Source organism: Punica granatum, chromosome 5 (assembly GCF_007655135.1).
Source record: "Punica granatum isolate Tunisia-2019 chromosome 5, ASM765513v2, whole genome shotgun sequence".
Classification (NCBI taxonomy): domain Eukaryota; kingdom Viridiplantae; phylum Streptophyta; class Magnoliopsida; order Myrtales; family Lythraceae; genus Punica; species Punica granatum.
In genome coordinates this window covers 28,041,845-28,067,180 of record NC_045131.1, presented here as the reverse complement: position 1 = coordinate 28,067,180, position 25,336 = coordinate 28,041,845, and the positions used below count along the sequence as shown (strand labels likewise).

The window sequence follows — 25,336 nt, the reverse complement described above, 5'->3', positions numbered from 1 at the left end:
TGCCCAGCTCCTCATAGTAGCGAGCCTTGATTTCTGATACCTTCTCCACAGATTCTTCCTCATGCTCATCATCATCACTCCAATCGTCCAGATCCCTAAGGACTGATTCCATTGTATCCACACCTGCTTTCTCCTCCACAGACTCAGAGATAAGCTCATCAATAATATCAATGGTGTAACATGATTTGCCATCATCAAATTTCTTTATGGCGTCATAAACATTAAAAGTTATTTGTTCATTCATAACTCTTAAAGTGAGCTTACCTTGTTCCACATCTATTAATGCTTTACCTGTCGCAAGGAACGGTCTGCCAAGGATCATGGGCACCTCTCTGTCCTCCTCCATCTCCAAGACTATGAAGTCGACTGGAAATATGAATTTGTCTACCTTCACCAGGACATTCTCAACAATACCCTTTGGATATTTGATACTCCTGTCAGCAAGTTGCAAGGTAATATGAGTTTTCTTGCATTCTCCAAGTCCAAGTTTCCTGAAAATAGACAGAGGCATTAAATTTATACTTGCACCTGAATCAATAAGAACGTTCTCAAAATGAAAATTCCCTATAGTACAAGGAACAGTGAAACTCCCCTGATCTCTTTGTTTGCGTGGTAAGTTAGGCAAGTCCTTTTGGAGAATCATAGAACACTCTCCTGTAAGCATCACAGGCTCACTCCCATCAAACTTCCTCTTTTTAGTGAGCAGATCCTTCATGAATCTAGCATATGAAGGCATCTGCTGGAGTGCTTCTGCAAATGGAATGTTGATTTGCAGCTTTTTAAAAACATCTAGGAATTTAGCAAATTGGGCGTCCAACTGTTGTTGCTTCAATCTTCCTGGAAAAGGGACAGGAGGAACATACGGTTTCACCCCTAGTGACTTCTGCCTTGGTTCCTCCACCTTTTGCTTACCTTTGTCTTTCTCCGGACTCTCCTCCTGAGTTTGAGCTTTTCTATTGACTATTTCCAATTCCTTGCCACTCCTCAGCATTATAGCATTGACACCCTTGGGGTTCTCTTCAGTGTTGCTGGGTAAAGACCCTGATGGTCTATTACTCAATTGCTGAGAAATCTGACTAATCTGACCCTCTAGGTTTCGAATAGTGGCTTGTTGATCTGTAGCATGGTGTCAGTCTTTTGCATATAGCTCAACATGAGCTCTTCCATTCTCGACTGACTTTGCTGAGGTGGAGCATTCTGAGCAGGGCCTTGCTTTTGGAATCCAGGTGGCGGTTTAAGTGCATTATTCTCATTCCTCCTCCATGAGAAATTAGGATGATTACGCCACCCGGGATTGTAAGTGTTCGAATAAGGCCCTTGATTACTCCGTTGGAAGTTGTTGACAAAGTTCACTTGCTCTCCATTGGGTGAAGCCGAGGGATTTCCAGACATGCATTCAAGAGTCGAATGTGGTCCTGAACACAACTCACAAAAAGCAACCTGATTAGTATTAAAAGAATGTGCTGAGGTGAGTTTACTTACCTGGGTAGTGAGAGCTGAAATCTGGGTTGTCAAATTAGCAATAGTGTCCATGTCATTGACTGATGCCACTCTTGATTTACTTCTTTCATTCTGCCAATTATGTGCACTGGAGGCCATCTCTTCTATCAAAGCACTTGCTTCATCATAATTCTTACCCATCAGTGCGCCTCCTGCTGCAGCATCTACTAGAGACCTCAATGTATCATCCAGGCTAAGATAGAAGACCTCAATTAGGAGATTATCTGGCAATCCGTGATGTGGGCACTTTCTGATTGCCTCCTTGAATCTCTCCCATGCCTCATAAAGTGATTCACCATTGAACTTGGTGAAGTTAGTGATTTCGTTCCTCAATCTTGCAGTCCTAGCTGGTGGGAAAAATCTCCTGAGAAACTTAGATGAAAGGTCGGCCTAGGTGGTGATGGACTCTTGTGGCAGTGAATTGAACCAGGCTCTCGCTTTATCCCTAAGCGAGAAAGGAAAAAGCTGTAATCTAATAACATCATCAGTGACATTATTCATCTTTACCGTGTTACAGTATTGGAGGAATCCTGCAATATGCTCATCAGGACTCTCGTTGGGATATCCTCCAAACTGATTTGATTGAACCATCTGGATGAGTGCTGGCTTCAGTTCAAAGTTATTAGCTGGAATAGTGGGCCTTCTGATCGCAGAACCCATAATAGTAGGTACTGCATAGTCTCGAAGTGCTCTGGCAGCACCCTGTATTTGGCGGTTGATGTCATCATCTGCCATCTCAACTACCTGCAATTCTTCCTTCTTCTGTTCTCTCTTCTCAACCGATGCAAGGTGCGCTCTATCTCAGGATCTAATGGTAGAAGTTCAGCACTTCTACTCCTGCGCATAGAATACCTGCAAAGAGAACAAGAAATAAACACACAGTAAAGTGCGCCTAAATTAACAATAGAACTAAAGGTGGTCTAATATTAAGTTAATCCCCGGCAACGGCGCCAAAACTTGATCCCTTTGCAAATATATATAAAAATAAGCTCAAATTCTACCAGCAAGTGTACTGGGTCAGATCAAGTAATATAGTGATGAATAGAGTGTCGATCCCACAAGGATTAATTAAGTACTAAACCTATATTAGATTCTATTATTATCTAAGCAATCAAATTAAGAGAATTAACTAATTAACTACTAATCAACCTAAATCGTCACAAAGAGCAGAAAGAGAATTGTACGAAAATATATCAATTGAAAGTGGGAAAAACAGAATCCACCCTAGTTTCACTAATCAGATTGCCATCATGTTATATAGACTGATAGCTATGTGATTATTCAAGTGAGTTTATCAAGCCTTTAAAATTAAAGTCTTAAACCTCTAATTAATCAATCAGCTCCCGCATCTCTAATTAATAGTGGACTCTAAATTATAATCATACACCTTCCAGTGCTATGATTGTCTAATGCCCTAAATTAATTATCCCTAATGTCTTAGCGAATAACTAACTAGAAACATTGCATTAATCCCTGGATAATCTCTAATTAAACTAATTAACGCAGCTATCGCATTTAACTAATTAGTCTAATCAAGAATTCCTAACAAACACTATATCAACTCCCGTATCAATAGTGTTTCTAACAATTATAACCAATTAAGAATTAAAATTGAAATTATAGGAATTGCAATCATGAATCATCAACACATCTATTAATCCTATAACATGGCGACAATCATCATATTAGCTACCTAGGGTTTCATCATATTCCCACAAAAGATGCTTAGAATATCATGGAATTGAAAACACAATTATAATTCCAAGGAGTCATTGCAATAGAATTCATATTCAGCAGTAAACTCAAGATATTGAATCCTAAAACAAAAACCCAACAATTCCTTTAAGGAATTATCTCTTCCACAATTCTTCGCTTCAAATCAATTGATCCAGGTGACGGCTCCAGACAAGACCCTCTCCAAAAACTCTCTAGGTTAAAAGAATGGTGAAAGATGGCTCCCCCCCTAGGGTTTCCTAATCTTGTTATGAGGAGTATTTATATCCACAACAAAAAAAGATTTCCGAAAGATATATGCTGGCTCCAAATTGCGCAAAACTCCTCAATATTGCTCGTAATTCCATCTAAGTCCTCAAAGACCTACAATATCAAATTACACATAATTAAGCACCGACTTCTTATAATTTCTATAAAATTAATAATAATTTAACATGAATTGCACAATAAAATATGAGTATAATATGCCCTTATCACAATTAAAATCAAAACTTAACTCAACTCAACTCTAAATCCAAACGCACTATTGGATTTCCCATTACAATATTATGGGCTAATGCATTTATGCGAGAAATCTATTCTCTCTCATTGATCCCTTTCTTTCCCCTCCCCTAGTAGCCGGACGCTTCGGGGCGCCACGCCACTGCGAATTGGGAAGTGATGGTCATCCTCTAGCTCTTGGTTGTCTTCGATCTCAGTGGTTTCTTCTCCCTTTTCCTCTTCCTCTTCCTCTTTTCCTTCTCTCGAACAATAATGAAGGTTATGGAGCTGTCGAGTGTCATCGGTGCCTACTGATCTAGTCGCTGGCTTGGATCTTCTTTGCATGGTTGAGATCTGCCTTTCCGTGTCGGGCTGCTCTTCTAGACATTCCTCCTCGTCCACCACAGATCAGATGTTCTTCCCGGCGGTTGCATTTGCAGGCATCTTCACCACATATTTGTCTGTTGTCTTTATGGTGGTCGGGGCAGTGAAGATGACATCTCGGAGGTTGCAGCGGTAGTTTCCTGGCTCCTCCAATGACGCATGCCTCTCCTTAACCCGTGGCTTATGGTGGAAAGCAGCGACGGCTTGTTCCTTGACGGAGCTCTGGAACGGAGGCGACCCCCACTGCCAGACCGCCGCTTCTCTCGATTGGTGGCGGAACAAACTGTATTGACCCCACTGTATAGACCCAATAGGCCTGACCAAACCGGACCCGACTACCAAGCCCGACTGTCCTGCCCCGGCTGCCAATCCGATTGGCCCTTCAACACCGACCTTACTCTTTGGTCTTCCTCCTCACCTTAGATGGCGGCTTCTCGTGTTCAGCTCCTTCAACTCCCCCGCGACTATATCCCTACCCTCCATGTCAAAAGGTTGTAACTCTTGTCTTTGATAAATTGAACCTCCGCTTACAAAATTGACCTTTTGTGGCTTGCCTATTTGTTGAAGTTCTGCAAGTCTCAACTCTCCAATGCTAGTCGTTGGTTTGAACCAATCGGGTATCCTGACTAATTTGATTTGATTGACTTGATTGATAATCTCTGGTGGGAACCGATCAAAGAAGTGTGATTGCTTGGTTTGAATAGCTTGGGATGAGTTTGTTTAGGAATTGGTTCAATTGATTAAATCTAAAGTTTTGACCTGTGAAATGTTCCTGCGTCGAGTACCGATTCAAGACCTCTCTTAGTTCTGCTACTTTTTTTTGCACAACAGTAGCTTTATATGGTTTGCAATTAGTTTCGACTACTCGGCATTCACTGAGGCCATATACAGTTTAGCTTTAACAAGTCGGAAACAGATATACAACAACTGAAAGGATTTCTACATCTGTATTTATGCTTATTGTTTGTACTTTGTCGCATTATTTTTTCTCTTGTAGTGATCTCAATGATTTGCTGTATTTTTCAGTTATTGTAATTTTCTCTTGAATATTTTATTGTATACTCGTTATTGATATAAATGGACAATCATTAATTGCTGGATAAAAAATATAATGCTTTTATGCGATAAGACCACAAGGAAACATACAAAACTACTATTTTCTCCTGGAAATGATTCTTTTTTTGAAAATGTAAGATCACGGCCCATTCTTATCCTTTTAGAATCCGAAAAGCAAAGATCGACTTTATTCTTGTAACCGAGAAAAAAGACCAATTTTCTTTTCGAGTCTAGCATTAGATATGGAAAACTAGCATTATATTAGTTGAGTGAAAAATAGCATCAACCTTTGTAAAGAGGATGAGCAAATTTGAATCTCAAAAAGGACAACTGTTAGAAGGAATAGTAATTTAAAGTTTCGTCATTCATACTTACGAGAATAATGTCTTACATAATTTTTCATCAAAAAATAGTAGATTTGAAGAAAAAGGTATCAAAGATATAGGAACTTCCACTAGTAAAATTTAATATGTTAGGCTTTTTAATTTTTGATTCGAGAATAATATCATAGTATTAAATTCCGTTTATAAAATCTGACGTTTTCTTTTTCTTACACGATATGCACGTTTCACATTATCAAAAGCAGTAACGTAATTATGAAAACCTTTTAGGCCGCATATATGCTCACGCTATCCTGCCCCCCCTCTCTCTCTCTATCTCTCGATCGCCTGTGTCCTCTACGCCGCATATTTTCTTCATGTTTGGCTGTCAAAACAACACGTCCAAAAACTCAATTTTCGTTGACTTCAATGAAATTTGAAGGGATGATTTTATAGCCTATTAGCATTATAAGTTTGAACTGGTATTGTCTGTATCCTCTCTCGATCATCGGCATCATTTTCCTCGTGATAATATTTTAAAATACATCTATATTTATCGATATACCATGAATATTAGTGGTATTGAAAATTCCAGACCAGAAACGAGATTATAAATGAGATTAATATCCCTTTCCTCTTAACTTTCGCAAAAGCCAGACAAATCGTTCCAAAATGAATAATACCTCTTAGGAGGGTCTTTTCTTATACCAGAATCTTGTGTGTGCACCATCATAAGTTCGGCCCTCATTGCTAGTGTTCTCGTTAAATAATTGAGCTTAAGACCAATGTCATAGGAATTCGAAGGAGACTGTGATAGTATCAAGAATCTTACATCGGAAAGGAGTGAGAGGGACGGATGAAACTGTATGGGCGGGGGAGGCGAATGTCGGGACTTTTGCTCATCATAAGTTCACCTCATCAAATTAAGACCAAAATTGTTTAGCTAATTGTAGTTGATCTGGATACTATTCGAAGGTCCACTGTCATCCTTATTATTGGATCTTCTTATTTCTTCATATTGATTTGTTTTGTTAATTGTATCCATACGGTATAGGATTATTTAATGTACTAAACATTTGTTTTTTTTAATCTAAAGACATATACTAAAGATATTTCACCCAAAAGAAAAAGACATACAGTAAATAGTGCGTGCATTCGCGCTTTGATGTACGTGCAAAACCTGACCTTCAGGCTCAACTCTAATATCTTTTTCTTTGGTTTTTTTTTCCTTTTTTCTGGGTGTATATTGTAACATCTTTTTCGTTTGTGTGGTTCTTGTTAAAAATAATATATCTAACGAGAAAAAAAAGAAAGATAAAAATAATATATCCAACTGACCTATTTTAGAAATATATACGTGTCAGTTGGTTGCAATTTTGAGATTTCAAACTCCGGCCAACATTGAGGACCACACATTTCGGTAACCCAACAGGAGCATGCCACGTCCCAAATATCATTTGGGGCATATGAGCTATTTGGAAAAGATAATTAATATTTTTTTCTTGTGAAAAAAAAGGATATTAATTAATGAATACATTTTGGCTTTCTATTGTTTTTTTTATGTAACTCATTAGGGTTGCAGTGGAGAGCGAATAAGTGTTTTTATCGGTGATTTTTAGGCAAAAGTAATTTTTGGAGAATTATTTCAAATTCATGATTGGTTAATTTTATTAGTTGGAAACGCGATTTTCTCCAACAAGTTATATAAGAACTACTTATAAAAATTTTCTCCGCTTATTCTCTATTTCAAATATCAATTTCGGTTTTAATCAATTCTAAACTATTATCTTCGAAACATTTTTACTTATTATGAAAAAAAAATGTATTTTTTAGTAATTATATTTCAACATTTTAACATCAGTAGCATGGCTTGCAAACCAAGTCTAAGACTAATGCTTGCTCGAACACGTATTGGCTCTAGTTACGGTGCACTTTTAGTGTTTTGAAATCTTGTATTGGAGATAAAATTCACTCACTAGTTACGGTGCACTTTTAGTGTTTTGAAATCTTGTATTGGAGATAAAATTCACTCACATGTTTTGCAATTTGCTAATTACATCACAACTCGTTATTGAAACGTTATTTTGGATAAAGGAAATATTTCATCTTTTTTCCGGGCTACAAAGTGGATCACTGGCCTAATAAAGAGAAAGAAGAAAAATTAAAAGGGTGCAAATATTCTCACCAAAATTCCTTCATTCCTAAGATAAGGCATGTTGACGCACTGTATTACATGACCTTTCTAAAACATTTTGTATTTTTCAGTTATCGGGATGGTTATGACTAATACAAGAATAGTGAAAACTAAATAAAGTGAGACGGAAGTCTCATTAATGAGAATTGAATCCGAGAGTTTATGATTCTAAGTCGTCGACTTATACCATTGCATCAAACCCCATTCTTCTCAAACATTTCGCATTTTATTAAGAGAAATTATGGGTGAGAGCAATATTATGTTCCCAAAAAAATAATAATAAAAATAATAATAAAATATATATATATATATATTTCCAGCTATAAATAGAAAAAAATATTCACGTGAGAGACTATAAACTTTTGGTCGAAGTGTATCTGTTCTTTCTCAATAGACAAGGGTCTCACCAGCTCTAGTGACGTACTACTAGGTCAAATATTATTTTATTAATCAACTAAGATTTATTCTGAGGTCCTTCTAGACCATCTACCCTTTATCTTGATTGCTTCCAAGGCTTTCTCACACCCCTAAATATTTTAATCTGCACAATTGGGTCCCTAATTGATTGGGCCATGTCACGTATGATGAACTTCGCCTTAAAAAATTAAGTTTAAATTATAGCAAATAATCATGCAATGCATGGCAAGTGAGATGGAAAACTAATATATTATTGTCGATTCTCGATTCATCGCAAGGGGCGTCATCTCTTGAATTATTGCTTGTAATTGATAGATGGAACCTGTGTATCATGTTATTCATAATTATTGATTTAAAAAGTTATCGTTATCGTTATCGTAGAGATCATTCAACTAGATTAATTAATATAGGTTGGTTATTATTCTTGGGAGTATGTGCCCTCATGCCTTTTGTCATGGAGACAAGCTCCCCCAGATGTCGAGATATGCGACCAATAGAAATCGAGTAAGATTATCTTTCGTGCATTCTATCAATTAATTATGATAACTAAGGAGAATTACTTAGTCATTTAACTACTTAATGGAGTAAATATATATAATTGTCCCTGATTAGGGTTTGCTTATATGATTTTTTTACCAAATATAAATTGCCAAGCTACGTGTGAAGGTTGACCAGCCGATAATGTTCACGTTAGGTAAATGTCTAGTGTTTAATAAATGTCTAGTGTTGATTATTATAATATATAATTATAATAAGAAATTTAGCGGTAATTTTGATCTTTCAATAACACATTAATGATTAGGAAAAAATAAAAGCTAAGTCCTTTCAGAATTGTATTCGATATTCAATAATCTAGCCGAAAAAAAAAGATTACTATTTTCGAAAATAATAAATACTAATATTAAACGCTTGATTATCTTGCAAGCATGAGTATTGATTATGGTCGAGTTTGAGCTTGATTTGTTCGACTCCAAGCTTGGCTCGAGAGCTTGCAAGATTACAATCCAATATTAGTTCAAGAAAGAGATGAACCATATCAGCCTGTTTAAATTTAGCCGGCCTGTAAATTTAACAAAAAATGAGTTTCGAACATATCGTAAACCGAACTATTTGCCAAAGGAAACCAATCAAGAAATTGTTAAAATAGGCCGTCAAACCCTAATTGAAATTCCATTACGACTATATATATATATATATATGCATGCTCTTTGCAGATCTCCCTTCATCGAATTTGCCCGATTAAATTTCATGTTTGTCCCCACACCGGTAATTCTAATACATTCGGATCCTTTGGCGCCAAAATGTAAAATGTACTGATGTCCACGACGTTGTTAAAATTAACACACTTGGATGGGCTGGGCCCAAAAAGTAACCCCCTTGGATGGGCTGGACCCAAAATGTAACCCCCTTGGATGGGCTGGGCCCAAAAAGTAACCTCCTGGCCCAAACCATGTGCCCTTGAAGAGCACGTTTGACCTTTTCAGGCTTGGCTTGAGAGCTTGATTGCAAGATTATAATCCAATTTTAGCTCAAGAAACAGGTAATTAACTATCAGCCTGTTTAAAATTAGCTCTGTAAATTTGCTAAAATTGAGTTTCAAACGGATCGGAGATTAATTTGTTTTGAACAGGTCGTTGAGCCCTAACTAAAATTCCATTACACTCTCTAATTTCTTTGCTCTTTGCAAGTTTCCTTTCAAAGGCTTTGCCCGATTGTCATTGAAAGTTCATGTTTGTCCCACACCGATAATTCTCATACGTATGGATCTTTCAGTGCCAAGATGTAAATCGTATTATAATGTCTACTTACTGTTAATAAAATTAAGCTCATCGGATGGGCTAGGCCAAAACGTAAAACCTCTTTGGATTGGACGGCTGTTACGCTTGGCCCTCGAAGAACACGTTTGACCTCTTCCATTCGTTTTGAAAAGAGTAAATAGGCAATTTGGTCCATGACTTTTCGACAATTATGTCAATTTGATCCCCAATATATTTTTTGCATCAATTTGATCCGTCACTTTTTGAAATTGCATCAATCGGGTCCTTGTAAAATCAGTTAGGTCACTCACTTTCCCATTTTGCATCAACCCAGTCCATAAAGATAAGATTGTATGTCAAATATGTCACAGTAACATCAAGTGGGTCCCTTCAGTTCAGATTGGTGTCATTAGCTTAATGGCGTCTAACTGCCATTAAGTTTTGAAGGACCACTTTGATGTGTTAGTTCACTATTTGATGTAACGTTGTTCTACATTCAGACATCTGTTACATCAGATATGTCCCTCAAATCAGTATATTCTTCACTTTTCCATTTCCTTTGTCTTTTTTTTTTCTTTTTCATCCATAAGAAAAAAAAAAGGGAAGAAGAAGAAGAACAGCTGAACCCTCGGGCGACCTCCCCTAGGGGAGGTCGTCGGCGGGGGAGATCCCTATCGGAGCTCACCCTCTACTCTTCTTCTCCTTTTTTTTCCTCTTAATTTTGGATGGAAAAAGGAAAAAAAAAATGAAGAAAGACTTATTTGATATAACGTTGAACCAAAGTCATGTAAAAATGACCCCTCATTTAAAAGTATCGGCACCTATAGTTAACGAAATGCCACTGAGGACCTAAATAATATGTCAAAGGACCAAATTGATGTAATCAGAAGACTAAATTGATGCAATTTTCTTAAGTAAGGGACTCAACTTATGTAACAAGGACCAAATCGATACAATTTTGGTAAGTGAGGGAACTAAATGATATAATAAGGATCAAATTGATGCAAATTGACAAAAGTAAGGACCAAATTGATGCAAAATATAAGTCATGGACCAAATTGACAAAACCATCAAAAGTTAGGGACCAAATTGCATACTTACTCTTTGATTATTTTCACAAAGAACTTCGGTTATCACGGAATAGAATTTCATCTCCACTTACTTAATTTGGTATGCCAGAATGAAATGTAAAGGAATGGAATAGGTTCTATGACATAAAATATAATTTTATTAAGAAAAAATGATCTTTTTTTAATTGAACTTGAAATCGTGGAGGAATGTAACTAAAAAGGATGAACTAATTCATCATGATTTTTTTCGGTGACATGAGAAGTTCATGGGCTTGTATAATATAATAGAAATCCTAATATCTAATAAATAGGCATGAGTAGTCTCATTGAGTATTAAATTTAGAATCTCTTGGTTATGAAGTGAGGTCGTACGCCACTGCACTACACTATTTTTGGATCTAAATTATCATGATTTCACTCTATACATATTTTTCAATATATGAACTTTAAAGGAAATATATCATTTTTATATCAAAGCTGGTTGGAATGATGGAAAGAGTATTAGTTAATTTGGTGTGTTTGGTTTTAGAGTTAAGTTTTGATTTTAATTGAGTTATAATGATTATTTTGTTGAATAATGAGAAAAAATGTGAAAAAGTAATGAATAGTTGATAGAATTTAGTATTAAAAATTGAATTGACTATAATGGAGGTTTATGTAGATTTATGTATGGGCTCCACCTTTTTATTTTGAAGAGTTGATTTTTGTTGTGTAGTGAGTACAATTAAAGTTAGTTAAAATTTTAATATCCGATTGCGAAACCAAACGGAGTATATTTTTTGAATGAACATTTCATCAAGTTTGAGAAAAAAGATAATTATAATGGATTATTGATTCCAACTCATAAAAAGAGACGATAAAGAAAGAAATGAAGGGAAGGATGAAATATTCATTCTGATTAATTCCTTTTGATTATGGTGTACCAAACGAAACATAAGGGAAAATTAGTGTAGGCATATTGCTTCACCTACTCCGAATCACTAGAGTAGGGGTAATCTTCTTAACTAACTATGACGCTCTTACAGTTGAGAGGCGATACGAGCACTCTTGAAATGTCGATGTTGTCTTCTCGAGATAAAGTAATTTTGCAATAAAACTAATGGGAGAGAATATATGGTTATGCGCAAAGTGATTTGATCCCAAGAAACGGAAACATGAGGGAGGTGATTACCAAAATTAAAGCTTTGCCAAGCACCGTAAAATTACGTGAAGGGGTTAATTGCTGAAAACAAAACTATTAGAGGGGATGTAGCAAAATAAATAGAAAATTGAGGATGTTAAACGCGGAAATCAAAATTTGGGGGCCGAATTGTAATTAGCCAATTTTTGCGTCTCTTCTTGCGAGGAAAAAATTAGATACTGAACGGCGGTTCCTCATGCCACGCTTCTGGAAGATTCTGCCACGTCAGCAGCCCCTTTGATCTTATCCAGAAGTCGACTCCGCAGCGAGTCCCTTGGCCCACAGAATCTAATCTCCGCCGCCGTCGAGGCCTGTCGTGGCATCATCAGCGCCGCCGGTATCAAATTCCCTCCGCATATATATAAATGAATCGAACTTCCATAATTTCGTAAGAAAATCCGAATATTTGATTTCTCGTCTGGCAGAGAGAAGCTATTCAACAGAACATGGGCGGCGGCCGGGCATTGTACCAGGCGGCGGTGAGGGCGTTGCAGGGGATGAGGGACCAGGCGTCGAGGTGCGACTCCAACGTCAAGAAGGTGCAGCAGGCGCGGAGGTTCTCGTCGACGTCTAGCGGCCTCGACTCTGTGGCCTTAAGGGCGGCGAAGATCGAGCGGGAGAGGAGGGCCGAGGAGCCTCTCAGGACCGTCATGTTCTTGAGCTGCTGGGGCCCTAACTGATCAAATTAAAGTTTCCTTCATCTTAGCTTAGTATATAGAAGATTGAGATGGGAATTGATTTATTGATCGTAAAGTGTTTTTTTTTCTTTATTTCCCCTTTGGTGACATATACATGTTAATATCTTATGTATCAATTATCGAGCGTGGATGGTCTGCCTCTTACTCAACCGACTTGGATGGCTCGTGACTGCAACATATATACAAAAGAAGTTGTTTAGTGGTATGATTAGTCGAGATGTTGTAAAACCAAATGCGAATCAATTCAGGGAGTTCAAGTTTTCAATGGACTGAGCTATGAGATGATGTGAATATGTGTGTGTAAGTGCAAGACAAGCACAACGAATAAAAGCGGCGAATATTGGCTTGAGGTCGACTAACCTTCGGCCGAAACCTAGGGTCTTCAAGATCAATAAAGCTCGACCTTGAGATGACAAGCTTTATAATTATAAAATGCGGGTACATCTCTATTAAATATAGCACGAACGGCTCACAACCTGCAGCTCGACTCGCTCGTATTTTCACTTTAAAAGGGACTGATGGGCCTTTGCAAGGCGTATTGGCCTTAAGGGCCACAAAGATAGAGCCCCAGAGGAGGGCTGAGTAGTCTCTCCGGACCGTCTTGTGTTCTTGAGTTTTGGATAATCACATCAAGCTTCTTACCCTTAAGAGAAATCGGCCAGGCAGATTCAGTAGACCAATTAAAACGTGTTCTGCTGCTCATATACCCATCCTAACTGCCGAGAGCACACTACCAGATAGTGCCTGTGAAGGGACAAGAGGGAATTTCTTGACCAATCTTAGTGTTGAATTTAAGCTCGGTGTTCTGCACACATTAACATATGCTCGAAGAAACGAGTCAGAAAATGTAAACAAGCACATGCGTTCTTCACTGTCCTGATACTGTCTCCCGTCTCCAGAAACATGAAAGACACATGCCTGGCCATTGCCAACAAGTACAATACCAATACAATGGGAGCATGATCTTCGGCCACATTATGGTTGTTGTTTCCCTCACTTTCCTGCAGTTCACTATTTTGCATGACATGTTAAAATATCAAGTCTACGATGCATCCTGATGGGAAATTCCGAAATGGTTGACATTCGATGCGAACATGGAGACGTACGTCATTCTTAAATGCTTCCGAACATGTGACCTTGACAGGGGATACTTGTTTTGATGTAGTAGGCATTGCAACACCAAGCATAAGGTTTTAGTATGCGCTTGGTGGCGAAGTAGAATTTGATTTAGTTTGATTTTACGGGATAAAAATAAAAGTGCTTGAGAAAAGTACGTGAAAGAATTTATTATTAAATTAAAGAAAAAGATAGAAAAATGTAATGATTGTATAGTTGAATTAAGGAAAAAATAAATGAATAATTTGGAGAATTTAATATTAAAAGATTAATCGTAATAATATATAAGAAAAATATATATTATTAAAACAAACCAAAGGCCGAATTTTTACGTCATCACATCATTGAAAATAAGAAATGGAGCTATCCCACTTTGTCACATCATCATTTTGTATTAATGAAAATTTTTATATTCTTTTATTACTAATTATGCAGTAGAATATATAAATTATATGCATATATTCCAACAGAATATATATATGGGAACAAAAATATGCAGTAGACTATATATGTTATATATACATTAAAAATATGTATTATACACAAGGTAAAAATATGCGGTAGAATATATAAATTTTATATACAACGCCTAATATACTGATTTTATACTCATTATATATTGATTTTATATACCGATTATATATACATTATATTGATTTTATTCTCCGCATTCATGAATATATTAATTTTATATACATTATACATTGTATAACCATATAAATATGTATGTATATATACATCATATACTTTAAGTGGTCCATTTTTATATAATAAAAGTTACAGCATATATGAAAATATTTTTATGGCGTTACGTATTTATTGTTATAATTTTTAAAAATTATATTTTCTTTTATTAAATTTAGATTCTTTTTTTTCAATTGACTATATATATGTCTTTACTGTTGCTCGAATTCTATGAAAAATAGCAATTCGTATATTCTCAAAGGAAGTTGTCCCTCTTATTTCTTCTTCACTCCATTTGAAATTTCCTTATGCCCGCTCAAGATTCAAGTGGCAAAGTATCTGCTGGTAATTTTATCCCAATGAGATGACTTCTTTACAAAAGAATTGATAATATAAAAGAGGATTCAACTTTCCTTTTATTATTCCATTCGGTGTTTTGAGTTCAGAGCTTGAATTTTCATTAGTGATCTTACTAGGATATCAATCATTTTAGGGAATTAATTATTTTTATATTTTACCAAAAATAATTAATTTTCTATAAAATTTTGCATTTATATTAATGTTTATTTTCTTTAATATAATATTTATTATATAAAGGTAAATGTTTAATATTTTTCCCTCCTTTTTTCTTTGCTTTACTGTTCATAATGTTAGAGATTATTCTACTTTACCCATATATATTTATCAGAGTAATTTACCTATATCCAATATGAATGAAATTTTGTAATTTATAAATTTAACAAATTCATCTGGTTTTTTATAAGCTAGATGTATGCATAACGTGTATTACTATTTAATAAAAGTAGTTAAAAATTATTTCTTTCTGTTCGCGCGACACATTAGTTTTCAACTAGTTTATTATTAAATTAAAAAAGATAAAAAGGTAATGAATTGTGATATTGGATTGAGAAAAAAACTAAAGTCAAATTAGACTTTGTTACCAAACAATCTCCATCTGCTACAGCCGTAATCGGGCCTTATTTTATTCTCTACTTGAGCTTGCACTTGCTTTATTTTATTCGTCACCTAACATAGGTTTGTCTCACATGCCAAGGGTCTTCGGTCTGTTTATCTCAGACCATCGAGAAAGCTCCGGCTTGCAAGTATCCCTTATATTACTACAGGTCCCCTAATTACCAGCAGATTTTGCAAATTCGATGTCACAGTCTGAAGCCATGTCTTCAACTACAACTGCAGATTATGTTGGTTGATGCAGTCTATAATCAGATCATGGCCAAATTTCACTTTTTCACTGGGCTTATGCTCTGCATATATTTAGTAACCCACTAAGTAGATATTCAGGCGCATTGCATATGTGTATTATTTAATATAATTTTTAATAATCAAACACGATTTTATCACATATGAGTAATTGATCTCGGAATAGTTCATATATATGTGCAAAAGACCAATCGGGAGATAATGATATATTACACACACACACTATATTTCAAAAGGAAAAAGACATTTAATCAATATTGTATCTGATATGTCAATTAAATTTGCTATATTCATACACAAATAAATTATCACCAGCATGGAACTTTTTCCCTTGTAAATTATCACCAACAATGGTTGGTTCTAGCGATACGGGGCTTGTTCCCTTTAAATAATGGCTCGGATTTGAGACTTGTGAATGAAAAAAATCATTGATTGTGAGAGCTTTATCCTTAGTGGGCCGACCTGACATTAGCAAGGATCCGTTGAGCTTTCAGATACTAAAGTACACTGGTAATAATGGAAACCTCTAGGCATCAAAAGATAAAAAATTCAATAAATAAACGTTCACATTAAAAGAAAGCTAAAAGTTTAAACAAGGGGTTTACCATGATATGATAACATGAGGTATACTTATGGTTCATTTTTCTCCAGTAGGACTTTTCTATTGTATCCATATCTATCTATAACCTTATAAGCCCGGATTTCCAAAATCCTATCATGAGCGAATTCTTCGCCTTCTCCATGTGAACCTTTTGAAATTGGTGATTTTTTTTTTGTTTTAATTGATCAGTCTATCTAATGATGCAAATTAATATTAGGAATAAAAGGGTCATCAGCTTATTGCAAGTTATAAACCAGGATTTTAAAAAGAAATAAAGTCAATATTTATTGTTTCCATTCCTCGTTTCCTCCAACAATGGCTGAATATATGTGTATGTTTACACGGAAAATTTCAATTGTCCCAGTTCCTTGAGTGAAACTTCCCTGTCCAGTATTCTGAACCCCTGGAAAAGATCGGAAAATGGCAATTGATGTGATCTTTGAAAATGTGAAGAAGTCCTGGGACGAGTTGAACGTCCGAGGCTTCCTCATCTTGAGCCTCTCACTTCAGATTTTTCTAGTAGTTTTTTCGCCGTTTCGGAAGAAAACTGCAAATACTTGGATGTCCTTCCTAATCTGGTCGGCTTATTTAATTGTGGACTGGGCCGCTGCATTTGCAGTTGGACTCATTTTCAACAGTCAAGGGGAGAACAATTCTGCTTTCGCTGATGCTGGGAGTCTTTCCGCGTTCTGGGCTCCTTTCCAGCTGCTACACCTTGGAGGTCCCCGACACAATCATTGCTTTTGCGTTAGAAGACAATGCCCTGTGGCTCAGGCACTTGCTTGGGCTTGCAGTCCAGCTCTCTGCTGCTGTTTATATCTTCCTTCGTGCCCTCCCAAAGGACAGGCTGCTGGTTCCGACCATCGTCATGTTTATTGCTGGCGTCATAAAGTATTTGGAGAGGACAAGAGCCCTTCATCTGGCAAGACTGGATAGATTTAAGGAATCTGTGCTTCTGGAGCCTGATATGTATCCGCTGCCACCAACCCGTCGTGAAGTTGCCATTGACATTGATGGCATTGCAGAAGAGGCTCTTGGGGAGAAGGTGTTGTTATGGAATTCGTACTGCTACTTTGAGGTCTTTAAGGGGCTTATTGTCGATCAGTCCTTCACCCTAGGTGAGAGGCAAGACAGCAGATGCTTTTTCCTATCCAGAACCCCAGAGGATGCACTTAAGAGTAATATAGACGGAGCTAAACTTCATCTATGAAGTTCTGTACACCAAAGTCGCTGTGGTACGTTCTATTCCCGGTTACTTATATAAGGCCATATCCTTCAGTATTGTCATTTGTGCTCTCACTCTCTTTGTTCGTGTGGACAAGCATGGTTTCCATCACGTTGATGTTTTAATTACATACATGCTGCTCTTCGGGGCCGTCGCTCTTGACGTAATGTCTCTGTTAATGTTGATCTTCTCCGAGTGGACCGTTGCTGGTATCCAAACGAGGATAGGCAGAACGAGTGATACAGCTCTCAGCCACTACTTTAGTCGTATCCTTAGTACTGTCCTTAGCCTGAAGAAGCCAACGTGGTCAGAATGTGAGATTGGCCCTGGTGATGTCAAGTTAACAGTGTTTGATACGCCGGTGATGTTTCGACGTTGGTCTGAATCCATCTCGGGTTTCAACCTCATCGGCTACTGTGTGAGTCAACGTCCAAGGAAACATTACAAGCCATGCCGCGGATACTTCAGCCTCTTTACTGTTGAGATCCTTTCCTTTCCGGTGACCATCTCTATTTACACGGTGCATTCATACATACTTTTAGGGTGGAGGGGAAAGGAAGAAGATGATCGACCTCTGATCAATTGAACGAGGGAGAGGGGTGAGCGAATGTGGCTTCGTCGCCAGCCATCAACGCCCTGCGTTGAGTGGGCATATATATAATTTCATCTTGTCATGAAAAAACTAAGGTAAAAGAAAACCACGTTTCGATTGATTGGTTGGTGGAGCAGTTCCCTGTCGTTTTCGCTTATATATCTCGAAGGTCAAATTCAAGAGCTAGATTTCATTAGAGAAGTATACACGCTGGCTGGGTCTAGGACTAGGAGACTTCCTTGATGGGATGACATACGTTTCGAAGAGTCCCTTAGACAAGAAATTGTGGGATTTCATATTCAAAGAGCTGCGACTGAAATCTGAGTTTTTAGAAGACGAACGACTGAAATCTGAGTTTGTAGATGACCCAATGAAAATCGGGAACATATGTGAAGCTAGAGGTGCCTGGGTTATTTGTGGTGATTTCGAAGTTAATTACTGCGAACTACTATTGAAGTCTGTCGAGCACCATGAGTTCGACAAGTCTCTGCTCATGTGGCATATGGCCACTGAGCTCTGCTATAATAGATTCTGATGATGGAAACGGTAGCTCTGCAGTCGTCCATGAGCGCGAAATTAGCAAGGCCCTGTTGGATTACATGCTGTATCTTATGTTGATGCAGCCTACCATGACGTCTGCTGCGGGGGGACTTTTCCTGATAAGGTTCCGCGAAACCATTTCAGTAACCAAGAACATTTTCCACGGGATCAATGAAGACAGAACAAAAGTTGCACGCAAAATTATTCTTTCATCAATCAAGGACATCCTTCATATGCCCATCACACGAGATTGAGATGATAGAACTGCATATTTGCTGTTACATGCGTGCATTTTGGCAGAATATCTGCAGGAGCTGAAAAGGGACAAGTGGAGGGTAATGAGTTGGGCTTGGGTGGAAATGCTCTCACATGCAGCAATTCGTAGCAGAGCGGATATTCATGCCCAGGCGCTGAGTAGAGACGGGGAGCTTATAACTTTGGTCTGGATACTGCTGGCTCACTTTGGCATCGGAGAGAGCGATTACGATATTTAGAGAATGATTTAGAATGGAGAATCCAACGACAAGGTTTGTCTTATATATATATATATATATATCAATTTTAATAAAGAATTGGATGAATCATTTATCGAATTATACACTCTAATTACTCATGATTATCCATCTCTCTAAAACGTTCAAATGTTAATTTCAAATTTGAAAAATAAAATCACGTTGTTAATTTCATTTTTTTTCCAAATCAAGTAGGCCTGTAACTTTTTCAAATTTAAGTGGCACATGTTAAAAAATAAATGAACAAACGTTATTTGGTTCCTGCAATTGAATTTGATTATTTTACTTCATCTTTTGTTGACCCTAGATCTGACGGTATTATTGATGAGCTTCAAGAATCAGCCCAATAGATCACTGACTCAGTATCGATCAGACTCGATTAATGATCTGGAAACTCGATGCACAAAGGGCAAAGCCCCTTACCAAACTCCAATGACTTAAGGAAGGTGCTATTGGCTTCGAATCAACTGGATTTGGCTCCTAATGAAGGCCATCTGGGAATTGAACGAATTCCTTCTTCAATAAAACCAGCATGCACCTTTGCTCAGGAAGGGGACCACAATTAATGTATGAAGATTTTTTGTGCTTTCTTTGCATCTTTTAGGGGAATTTCTCTTTTCTATACTTGGGAAATAGTTATCATACCATTCATTCACTCTATTATGAACAAGAAGGCATGATGATGTTGAAATGAATTTGCCTCGTGCATTCTCCTAGCTTTCTTATCTAAACAATCCTGTTGTTCACTGGCCAAGACCCTGATCTTTATTGCTCGTTCTTGAGTGTGGCGAATCAAGATGATTGGTTCCTGCTTGTGGCAATCTATCTTATCAAGCAAAGGCTGGTTGTTCTTATATTCCACCTTTTCTCCCTTATCCATTTTTTTCTCGTCGCCGATTTTCATATCCGGAGACACCAATCCTGATCTGGAGCCCACCCATTTGCTGGTCCAGAGTCGCCATCCCTGGTTCGAAGCTTATCATCTTGTGGGTGTGTGGTTTGCTCAGGATGAAATCCTCGGTTCATTCTAGACCGTTAGAATCCATATGACCGGTTTCGTACATGTGCTGATATTTTGGAAAACTGTAGCTGGTTTTTTGATAAGGTTGATTTTAGGTTATCAAACCAATCAGTTTCTTGAAAATTGGTTTGACATAACCAAGACCAATAGGAAGTACCCAAGAGGTAGCATAATTCCATGTGAAGGAAGATAGGAGTCGCCACCTCAGGTGCTGCCTGAGGATTGGTATCCGGCACCTTGCAAAGTAGTATCCCAAATCATGACTCTGATATGCCCAAGGACAAGAGATTCAAGGTAAGGGAAATGGGTACCCGATCGGGAAGGTATGTTTCATAGAAACACAATCATGCTCATCCCACTTCACTATTTCCTAGCTCATGGTATCCCAAGAATTGCCCAAAGTAAATTGTGTAGACTCTAATCGTGCATGCATATGAATATGACAATCACTGATCACTCGATGAGCATGCAAGATGTCCAGCTTTATTCCCTTTATACATATTATGAAACTATTGCAATCATGATACAGGTAAACAAAATAATTATCCAACCTTATAACCCGCATTCCAAGCATGATACTAATTCCGGCTTTCAAACCAGTGCACAGAACCTAGCTATTCAATCGATCCATGTGGAAAGTAAACCCTAATCTAGGAAAGCAGTAACATCACGAAGTCATATCTCAGTCTTTAGCTCTTCCCTTTGGTTCGACCTGGACCATAAGTTCTCCTGCAATGGATTAGACTGGTTCACTAGGCAATGGACAGTAAGAAGGGTGAAGCCACGCATTGAGATAGCAGAGGGATGGGGAACGAAGAAGAAGATGAGATGAGAGAAACAGAAAGGACCGCAGGTCTCTCTTTGAGTTATTTGTTACACTTGGAATCATACGCATCATGCAACAAATTTTAACTCTTGTTTTTGACAAAATTTCTTTCAAAAATATAGAGAATCCCTTTCGAATCTCATTTTACAGCTCTTGAATCTTGTGTTTTTGTATTAAAGACAAGAGGTTAACATCATGTGTATCTTTGTATGTGTTGACATACGTCTTGTCTCGTATTCTGCGGAAGACCCGAAGTTCCGAAGATCAGATGCGGTAATTGGATAGGACAAAAGAGGAAGGGGCGAGATCCTAGATTCTGGTGAGATTATATTTCCCATTTTATAGAGATTCGCTGTATCTATTAGATCTTCAAATAGAAAAATTATATCTAGGGATATTAGAGTTAAATTCTAGAATATCTATAGAATATTTCAAAGGAAAAATATCCTAGAATTATGTTAGGATATCTTTGAGATATTGTGAAGGTATCGTATCTATTTAAAGGAAAGATGTCTTACATCAAGACAATATGTTGTGTGAGAATCACGGATAATCTTCTTGAAAATTCTCCAATTTTTTTCTCTCGGAGTTTCTAGGGTTTCGTGTAGTGAAAGAGTGTTGAGAATTAAGAAAATTGCGAGGTTCTTCATAGGTTGAGTTTTGTTACGGAGATGGGAAACACGAGTGTATAATCTCCGATTTGTCGATCTAGTGGAATATCCATGCTTTGTCCATGGATGTTTCCCTCACCTTGATGGTTTTACCATGTATATCCTGGTGTTATTTTTTTCTTTCTTCTTGGCCTAAAATTCCTTGATAGTTCATGCTTCCATAACAAACTAGTATCAGAGCAAGGTCTAGGAGCAAGTGAAGATGCCGGGAGAAAAGTTTGAGGTCGAGAAGTTTGATGAATCGTATAATTTCGGCTATGAAAGATTTAGATAAAGGCTTTACTAGTGCAACACAACCTTGAGGGAGCATTAGAAGGATAAAAGAACCTGCTCGACCCCAACTCCTGAGGAGATTAAGATGATGATGTCGAAGGCTCTAAGTGCCATATAGTTGAGCCCGTCGAATAAAGTTGTAAGGGAGGTATACAATCGCAGCTTGGCATTGAAAGTATGGGCGAAATTTGAATCGCTATATCAGCAGAAGTCCATGACGCGCATGTTGTACTTGAAGCAGTGGTTGCACCAGGAGGACTGCCGTAAGTGATCACATGCACCTCCTTAATCAGACCGTGATAGATCTTGTAAACGCAGATGTCAAGATTGAAGACGAGAATATGGCTCTATTATTGTTGCATTCTTTCCTGTAGGTATACAAGAGTTTTGCGGATACCATGCTATAGGGTAGAATAAGCATCACTTTGGAGGACGTCAAGGCAGTGTTGAACTCAAGAGAGTTCAGAAGAAGGTGATGGAGTATATGGAGGCAATGATGAAGGCCTAGTAACGAGGGTTATATCAAGCGAGAAAGAGTCTCGTGGCAGAAGCAAATCAAGGGGTAGAAAGACGATTGGCTAGAATTGCAAAGAGGAAGGCAATCACAAGAGTGACTATCCAAGGTGAAAAGGCAAGCAAATCGAGCTCTCGGGGAATGTAGTTGTAGCGGGGAAAAGTCATGTGGGAGGAGATATTCTCACAGTACCAGATGACGAGAATACAAGTGTCACGACTCTCACTACATCTAATACGTTAGGTATTACTTGGCCTCTTGATTCGGAATGCACTTTCCATATTTGCCATGATAGAGGGTTATTTTCTACTTATTGGTCCATAGAAGGTAGAAAAGTCCGTATGCCTAATGGTGACACCTTTGTTGTCATTGTGATGGGTGAAGTGCCAATCATGCTATTTAATGGGGGTGAGATGTTGTTAGCTGGTGTTAGGCATGTCCCGAGATTAAAGGAAAAGATGATCTTGTTGGGTACACTTGACAAACTTGGCTATAAGTACAAGTGTCAAGGTGGAGTCTTAATAATCTTAAAGGTGCTCTCGTGGTGATGAAGGGATATATTCTTCAAAGAATGGCTTCAACGACAATATTTGAGTGTCCGACTCCTAAAGAAAAGTACTTGGGGTCACTTAGGGATGACGGTGACTTGCTCAGGATTGATAAGGTGAAAAAGTATAGGTTACAAGCGCATGGTAAGGTCTCGAAATTCCTTATCAGTAATGTTGCTTTTCATCTTCATGCTTTGGTCAAGCAAATGGCGAGCACATGCCAAGGACAAGCGGAGAAGCCTAGGAGGAAGGTGGAACTTGGGTCGAAAGCCCAATAACTCCGCTTGGTGTGGAGGCTATTCAAGGAAAACCTAAACGGTGTCTGAAATCTCTACAGTAGAATAACTTCTAAATGGGAGACAGGCAGCTTGAGTAGTTAAAACCGCGAGAATGTTGTGGGCTTGTGAAGTTAGTGGTCTCATGCGATGCTAAAATCACTAATATGTCTTGTCGAAAGGTCAGCTTTGAAGGGTGCACCATATTGAAGCTAAGGAAGCCTAGTAGCTCGGAGGAGTCTAGACGTAAGATTCGAGTAAATTGATCGCTTAAGATGAGGTAGAGCCCGTGAAGGGTTGTCACAAATTAGGTCGAGTCTAGATCGATCCAGATTTAGTGGAATACGAGCCAAGGTGGAGATTGTTGAGATATATCTTGTATTCAAAGAAAGACCTGAAGAACCAAAAATCGAAAGCGGTAATTAAATCAGACGAAAAAGGAAGGGGCAAGATCTTGTTCCGCTGAGATTATATTTTCTATTTTATAAGGATTTCACTGTATCTATTTGATATTTAAATAAGGAAATTATCGCCGGGATGTTAGAGAATAATTCTAGAACATTTATAGAATATCTCAAAGGGGGAATATTCTAAAATTATATTAAGATATTTTTGAGATATTGGAAAAGTATTATATTTACTTAAAAGGGAGAGAGTCTTATATCAAGATAACACGTTGTGCGATAGTCATGAATGATTTTCTTGGGAATTCTTGGGTTTGCTCTCTTGGAGTCTTTAGTGTTTTATAGAATGAGAGAGTGATGAGAATTAAGATGATTGTAAGGCCCTTTTCAGATTGAATCTTGTAACTGTATTGGAAAATACGACTATGATCTTGAATGTGTAATCTCTGCTTTGTCGATCTAGTAGAATCGTCCTAGTTTGTGCATAAATATTTCCTTTGCTTTAAAGATTTTACCACGTAATTTCCGATATTATTTCTTCTCTCTTCTCAGTATAAATTCCTTAAATCGACACCCTTGTCGAACTGTACGTGGGATGAAGGCGTGCTGGGGTCAAGTTGTAAACTCTACCATTTTGACAGAGAATTAATTTCTTGTCCAATTTAATGCGTTATGATTGGTGTTCATGACATATATCGCACATCTGAGCTCATCGATAGTAATGGCAAATATCTGTCTTTCTTGGTGGTGAACTAATGTTATTTCGAACAAATGCATGAGGCAGCGACAAAGTCAAAAGTCAGAAGCCAAATACTGATATAATATCTAAGGGTATTGCTTTTATAAAGAGTCTCTTAAAAGTACATTTTTACGGAGACTTAGAAAAATAGCAAATCTATTACTATTTTATGAGATAACTTCGTTATTTAACAAAATTTTTATTACATTTAAAATAATAAGTTTTTTTGTAAAATAAAATATCATCTTATCAAAAAATAAATTTTTTACTGTTTAATAAGTATTTTGATATATATAAAAAATATTAAGTTTCTTATCGACAATTATCCGATAGCTGATAACGTGGCTGTTCTAATTAGCATTACATTTTGTTCCTTTTAAGGAGCATCCTTGGGGGGAGTTTATCTCAATATCTAATCCTTGAGAGGTCAGTTGTCAATAAGTTGCCTCAAGAAGACAGAGGACAACTAGTGCAACAAATTTGGCAATGCAGATACTCTTTTTGGCTCTCAAGAACAAGGGTTCAAGATTATATGCTCCAATGCCACGATACGATACGTTGGCTCGAGAAAATTCAAAGTCACGGGGGCCTTTTTGCATTCAGTAATTCTTCTGTTCATCTTCAGGAGAGTATGAAACGAAGTGAATCGAGTTCGCACTACTAAAAAAGGGGCTATTACCTAGGCCGCACGTTTTCCGGCGGATTATCGAGGAAAAAATTCCCTCGGTAAAAGGGCCTCATTTTTTTTTTTTCGAGGCCTTATCGAGGGATTTTGCCTCGGCGC

At 37.5% G+C, this 25,336-nt stretch overlaps 2 protein-coding genes and 1 non-coding gene across 3 annotated transcripts; 2 read left to right on the top strand and 1 right to left on the bottom strand.

The window, feature by feature from the left end:
* Positions 1-279: 279 nt before the first annotated feature.
* LOC116209130 lies at positions 280-2,235 on the bottom strand. The gene is made up of 5 exons (XM_031542686.1): positions 1,928-2,235; positions 1,483-1,843; positions 1,179-1,440; positions 389-1,116; positions 280-291 (listed from the first exon to the last, which is right to left on the bottom strand). The coding sequence occupies exons 1-5, from the start codon at positions 2,233-2,235 to the stop codon at positions 280-282; spliced, it is 1,671 nt and encodes a 556-aa protein (XP_031398546.1).
* LOC116209726 lies at positions 1,730-1,836 on the top strand. Its single transcript, XR_004157318.1, has one exon. It is a non-coding gene; the product is annotated as a small nucleolar RNA R71 (small nucleolar RNA).
* Positions 2,236-12,303: 10,068 nt separating the features above from the next.
* On the top strand, positions 12,304-13,055 carry LOC116207170. Its single transcript, XM_031540049.1, has 2 exons — positions 12,304-12,429; positions 12,518-13,055. Exon 2 carries the CDS (start codon positions 12,539-12,541, stop codon positions 12,770-12,772), a length of 234 nt encoding a protein of 77 aa, XP_031395909.1. The 5' UTR covers positions 12,304-12,429; positions 12,518-12,538; the 3' UTR covers positions 12,773-13,055.
* Positions 13,056-25,336: the final 12,281 nt, after the last annotated feature.

Coding starts and splice junctions, on each gene's coding strand:
- LOC116209130 (XM_031542686.1), bottom strand. CDS start 2,235: ATGGCAGATGATGACATCAACCGCCAAATACAGGGTGCTGCCAGAGCA. Junction 1,441..1,482: donor TTTCAGCTCTCACTACCCAG/GTAAGTAAACTC, acceptor AATACTAATCAG/GTTGCTTTTTGTGAGTTGTG. Junction 1,117..1,178: donor GAATGCTCCACCTCAGCAAA/GTCAGTCGAGAA, acceptor ACCATGCTACAG/ATCAACAAGCCACTATTCGA.
- LOC116207170 (XM_031540049.1), top strand. CDS start 12,539: ATGGGCGGCGGCCGGGCATTGTACCAGGCGGCGGTGAGGGCGTTGCAG.